We start from the raw sequence: 5,832 nt of genomic DNA, 5'->3' as shown, positions 1-5,832 counted from the left end.
AGCCTCGGCTGGAGCCGCAGCAGGCGCGCTACGGGATTCCGGCGCCGACGAGCAGCCGAGCGCAGCAGGCCCGCCACCGGACTCCAGCGCCGACGAGCCGCCGGCCGCAGCGGGCGGGCTCCAGGGTTCCAGCATCGATGAGCCGCCAGCCGCAGCAGGCGGGCTCCAGGGTTCCAGCATCGATGAGCCGCCAGCCGCAGCAGGCGCGCCACCGGGGTCCGGCGCCGACGAGTAGTCGAGCGTAGCAGGTGCGCCACCGGACTCCAGCGCCGACGAGCCGCCGGCCGCAGCGGGCGCGCCACGGGGGTCCGGTGCCGACGAGCGGCCGAGCGCAGCAGGCGGGCCCCGAGGTTCCAGCGCCGAGCCGCCGGCCGCGGCAGGCGCGCCCCGAGGCTCCAGCGCCGATGAGCCGCCGGCCGCAGCAGGCGCGCTACGGGGGTCCGGCGCCGACGAGCAGTCGAGCGTAGCAGGCGCGCCACTGGACTCAAGCGCCGACGAGCCGCCGGCCGCAGCGGGCGCGCCACGGGGATCCGGTGCCGACGAGTAGTCGAGCGTAGCAGGTGCGCCACTGGACCCCAACGCCGACGAGCCGCCGGCCGCAGCGGGCGGACTCCAGGGTTCCAGCATCGATGAGCCGCCGGCCGCAGCAGGCGCGCCACGGGGGTACGGCGCCGACGAGCAGCCGAGCGCAGCAGGCGCGCTTTTGGACTCCAGCGCCGACGAGCCGCCGGCCGCAGCGGGCGGACTCCAGGGTTCCAGCATCGATGAGCCGCCAGCCGCAGCAGGCGCGCCACCGGGGTCCGGCGCCGACGAGCGGCCGAGCGCAGCAGGACTCCAGCGCCGACGAGCCACCGGCCGCAGCGGGCGGACTCCAGGGTTCCAGCATCGATGAGCCGCCAGCCGCAGCAGGCGCGCCACCGGGGTCCGGCGCCGACGAGCGGCCGAGCGCAGCAGGCGCGCTACTGGACTCCAGCGCCGATGAGCCGCCGGCCGCAGCAGGCGCGCCACGGGGGTCCGGTGCCGACGAGCAGCCGAGCGCAGCAGGCGGGCCCCGAGGTTCCAGCGCCGAGCCGCCGGCCGCGGCAGGCGCGCCCCGAGGCTCCAGCGCCGTTGAGCCGCCGGCCGCAGCAGGCGCGCTACGGGGGTCCGGCGCCGACGAGCAGTCGAGCGTAGCAGGCGCGCCACTGGACTCAAGCGCCGACGAGCCGCCGGCCGCAGCAGGCGGACTCCAGGGTTCCAGCATCGATGAGCCGCCAGCCGCAGCGGGCGGGCTCCAGGGTTCCAGCATCGATGAGCCGCCAGCCGCAGCAGGCGCGCCACCGGGGTCCGGCGCCGACGAGCAGCCGAGCGCAGCAGGCGCGCTTCTGGACTCCAGCGCGGACGAGCCGCCGGCCGCAGCGGGCGCGCCACGGGGGTCCGGTGCCGACGAGTAGTCGAGCGTAGCAGGTGCGCCACTGGACTCCAACGCCGACGAGCCGCCGGCCGCAGCGGGCGGACTCCAGGGTTCCAGCGCCGACGAGCTGACGGCCGTAGCGAGCGCGCTCCAGGATTCACGCACCGACGAGCCGCCGGCCGCAGCAGGCGCGCTACTGGACTCCAGCGCCGACGAGCCGCCGGCCGGAGCGGGCCGGCTCTAAGATCCACGCACCGACGAGCCGCGGGCCGCCGCGGCCGGCCTCCATACGGAGGACGACACAACATCACCGTTCAGGTAATCCGCGCTCCAGCTGCAAGGCGCGGCCGACTCGGGGTAAAGTGGACGTACAGAGGTACGAATCACTCTCCGCCCACCCCCGCCAGCCGCGCCTACTGAAAATGGGCCGCGCAACCCTTAGCAAAATGTCCAGGCGTATTGCATTTGAAGCAAATAACCTCTGCAGCACTTGTCTGCTGTCGATCCTTACTGGGCTTGGTACATTCCCTACGCCAGTGCCCCTCCAGGCCACAGTTCGGACACGGCCCCGGCGGTGAACGTCTGTGAGTCCTTTCCTGTCGTCCTGCCTGGAGTGCATCCACCTTCTTCTCCAGATTCGCCACAACCAGGGACAGCTTGGATACCTCATCCTCCAGGCGGTGCTCTTGAGACTGTTCCTCAATATGACGTACACGAGGTCCCATTACCTGCTCCAGCTGTCGAGCTCTTTGCAGTAGGTCCCTGTAACTTTCTGTTTCCTTCAGGGTCAGTAGTAACTGCACTCTCATAGCTTCATCAACATTGTTCAGAAATGTGGAGCGACAAACAGTTCCCAACTGTTCTTCACTGAAGGGAGCATATGCTTTCCTGCCAAGGCTCTTCAAAGCCTCGCCATACTGCATGACAGTTTCTCCGGGCATGCGTGAACGCTTGGACAGCATGATGGCATAATCTGTAGGGAGAGCTGGTGTATGATACTCAGCTTTGAGCGCCTTTTTCAGTGTGTGAATGTCAGTACACTCCATGGCAGGCAACTGGCGATAAAAATCAAAAGCTGGTCCAGTCAGGCAGGCAGGGAGCTGCAGGAACTGCTTTTGTTCTGACCACTCATTGGCTTTTGACACCACTTCAAAATGGGCCAAGAATCTTTCCACATCACCAGAACCATTAAATCTGTCTGGCTTAACAGGGGCACACGCCATGTCCTGTGTCCGTGGCTCCTTGGCCGCTACTTTAAAGAGAGTGCTTGAACTTTTTCATCCACGCTATCACAAAAAAAAATCATTGACTTGCTGGAATTCTGCCACCTCAAGCGTCTTCGGAAGCAAGAGTGGGTTCCAGACTGGGTTGAATGGCTGCCTCCAAATGTGAGAAACTGTTCACTCAGAAATACAAGTATATTCAACCCAGTCGACGCTGTGGGCAAAGCGGGACAAACAGATAGTTAGAACACCTCCCAACAATGCCAACCACCGCATGCAAGCAATGCAAGGCGCTGCCATCGCATTCGCTTAGCAAGCCAGATTAATCCAAAGTGGACGTGCAAACATGCCAACAGTACATGCTCCAGCCCAGACCGTACAAATAGGGGCACAATTAGTCTGGACAACCTTACAGACTGTATTTACACCTCACACTATGGTCCTTTTAAAGAAGATAATGTATTTTACTTGACGAGAATGCTGCAAAAAAATCCTCCAATAATAATAACCAGTAATTACTTCTATGATATACGTATGAAGGTACCTATTTTGCAACTGTGTCAAAGCACAAAAGAACAGCATTCTGACAGCTCACTGTGTTATGTTGAAATGGCAAGTTTGGTTAAACTTCGTCAGTGCTGAACTTTGATTTTAATGGCTAATTATTTTGTCATTTCAGAGTGTTAATGGAAACAGACGATACTGAACTGGGGCCGGACGCGGCAGACGACGTACGCTGTGTTGCGCTGGGCAAAACAGTCCAAGATGCTGGTAGCGGGTGAAATACGCAGCTGCTCGTCGTCTCCTAGAGCGCCGCGGACGCCGTGGACTGTGCCATCAAAGTCGACGGAAAGTCGGTTCCAGCAGCCGACCGTCTCAAACTACTCGGAGCCACCCCCTCAACCTGCTCCTTCACTTCGGGGCCCATTGCCGCAGTCTCCGCTCCCGAGTGCGCCCCGGATCCAGCAGCTTCGCAAGCTGACAGCGCGGCGCTGGGGACTAGAGGAACGACAGCTCTGCGCTGTAGCGTCTGGATACGTCCGTGGAGTGCTGGTGCACGCGGCCGCCACCTGGCTCCCGGTGACGCCACAATCCCACGTGGAACTCCTCCAAAGGGAGATGCAGGCGGTGACCCGTATATCACCGGCTGCCCCTTGTTTATCCCAGCCCACGCAGTGATGGTGAAGTCCGGACTGATGCCGGTGCCCGCTGGCCGCCCGGCGAGACGTGCTGGTAGCGAAGCTCTTCGCCAAGGCGCACGCGCTCCCCGAGGGCAAGCCCTCAGGACTATCGCGGAAGATGGGCCGCCCAGCCGACTGAAGTCGGTGACGGGCTGGCGTGGGGTGGGGCACGAAACCTGGCGAGCGGCTGGGATAATCTCTGATTCATGCTCGTGTCGCCAGTCGCGAGTGACATCTGTGTGCGGCGCGCGCGTCCAAGATGGCGGGCGGCGATGAGGCGCAGTCGGCCGCCGCCGCCGAGAAGCCGTCTGAGATGGAGCTACTTCGGGGCATGCTGCAGCAGCAATTGGAGCTGGCTGCAGCGGCAGCGCGACGTGAGGAGCGGATGGCGGCGCTGTTGGAGCGGGTGCTTCCCGGCCCGACGGCCGTGCAGGACGCCACGGCACCCGCCCAGGCAGCCGCGGGGCCCGATTCCGGCGCCCGGCCGCGTGCACGCATGCCCGCCGCCGGCACGCCCACGCCCCGGCTGGCGGCTACCGCTACCCTCAAGGAGTTTGAGGCCTGGAAAGAGAAGTTCTCCGGCTACTGCCTCCTCACCGGCGTCCACGATCTCACCGAGGCTGAGCAGCGGGCCGCCCTGCTCGCTGTTCTCGACGACGACTGGGCCCGCGTGGTCCGGTTTGGCCTGCCCATCCCGGCCGAGGCGTCCATGGCCGATGTAATCACCGCCATGCACACCCACCTTCGGCGGCAGCGGAACGTGGTGATCGACCGCTGCGAGTTTAACATGCGGATGCTGGAGCCAGGCGAGTCAGTGGACGATTTTATCTGCGCCCTGAAGGAGATAGCGTCCTGCTGTGATTTTTGCCCGAACTGCACCGATGATAGGTTCCGAGACCATCTGGTGGTGGGCACCAGTGATGACGAGGCCAGACGCCGCATGCTGGAACTGCCCGATCTGACCTTCCAGATGGCCGCCGACCTGTGCCGGGCGTCCGAGAGCGCCCGTCTCAACAGCTCGGCGATCCGTGGCCCGGGCGAGCCGTCTCTGCGCCGGCTCTCCGAGTACCGGCGACAGCGCGGTCGGCCGAGCGGCGCGGACTCGCGCTCGGCCGACCAGACCCGGCGGTGTGACCGCTGCGGTGCCGCGCAGCACACGGACGGTCGTGCCTGCCCCGCCCTGGGTCGCACCTGCCACCGATGGCCACGAACGGGACCACTTTTCCTCGGTCTGTCGGCATGCCGCGGGCACTGAAGAGCGGCGCCGGCAGACGCCTAGTTCCGAGCGCAGCCACCAGGGACAGGACTGGCGCTTCCGTAGCGCGAGCAGCAGCCGCCAGGGGAGGGGCCGGCGCCACCGTAGCGCAATCAGCCGCCGCCGTGTCAGCACGGCTGCCGACGCGTCGCACCGGCAGGTTTCGGTGCTGGCAGCGAATGCAACCACGAGAGACACGGGGAACCGGCAGCAGTCAGCGCCGCCGGCAGCCCGGACGCCGGGCGCGCGCCTCAACAGTGTGACGGCCCACCGGTCGCCGCAGGTCCGGCTACAGCTGCACCTGCCAAACGGAGTCAGGCGGACGACCGTATGGACGCCCGACACAGGCGCCGAGATATCAGCCCTCTCACTGCAACAAGCCGAGTCCATGGGAGTGAGCAGAGCGGACCTCACGCCCTCCACGGCTGTGCTGTGGGCCGCCGACAGCCGCCGGCTGGACTGTGTGGGCACGTGCGCCCTCACCCTTCAGCTCGGTGACGTCATACAGACCGTGCAGGTGTCCGTTCTGCGAGCACTGCACTCACCACTGCTGTCGTGGCACGATTGTATCGGCCTGGGAATTCTACCGGCGAGCTTTCCCCGGCAGATTTGCCAGCGCGGCTCGGCAGCCGAGACTGGGACGGACGGTGGGGCACCGGAGCCGCCGCCGCCCGGCGAGCCGCCTGAGGCCCCCGCCGCCGGCAGACAGCCCGCACTACGGCGCTGCAGCGGCACGACGGCGGCACCTGAGGAGACCCGGGACATAAGCCGCGTCTCTGC

At 65.4% G+C, this 5,832-nt stretch overlaps 1 protein-coding gene across 1 annotated transcript; it reads left to right on the top strand.

The window, feature by feature from the left end:
* The first annotated feature begins 1,303 nt into the window (after positions 1 to 1,303).
* On the top strand, positions 1,304 to 5,525 carry LOC122376075. The gene is made up of 2 exons (XM_043355792.1): positions 1,304 to 1,711; positions 3,296 to 5,525. Exon 2 carries the CDS (start codon positions 4,057 to 4,059, stop codon positions 5,050 to 5,052), a length of 996 nt encoding a protein of 331 aa, XP_043211727.1. The 5' UTR covers positions 1,304 to 1,711; positions 3,296 to 4,056; the 3' UTR covers positions 5,053 to 5,525.
* The last annotated feature ends 307 nt before the right edge of the window (positions 5,526 to 5,832 follow it).

This window comes from Amphibalanus amphitrite, unplaced genomic scaffold (genome assembly GCF_019059575.1).
Source record: "Amphibalanus amphitrite isolate SeventyFive unplaced genomic scaffold, NRLGWU_Aamphi_draft 000004F_arrow, whole genome shotgun sequence".
Lineage (NCBI taxonomy): Eukaryota > Metazoa > Arthropoda > Thecostraca > Balanomorpha > Balanidae > Amphibalanus > Amphibalanus amphitrite.
The sequence above is the reverse complement of the archived record's forward strand: the minus strand, read 5'-3'. Positions and strand labels throughout refer to the sequence as shown.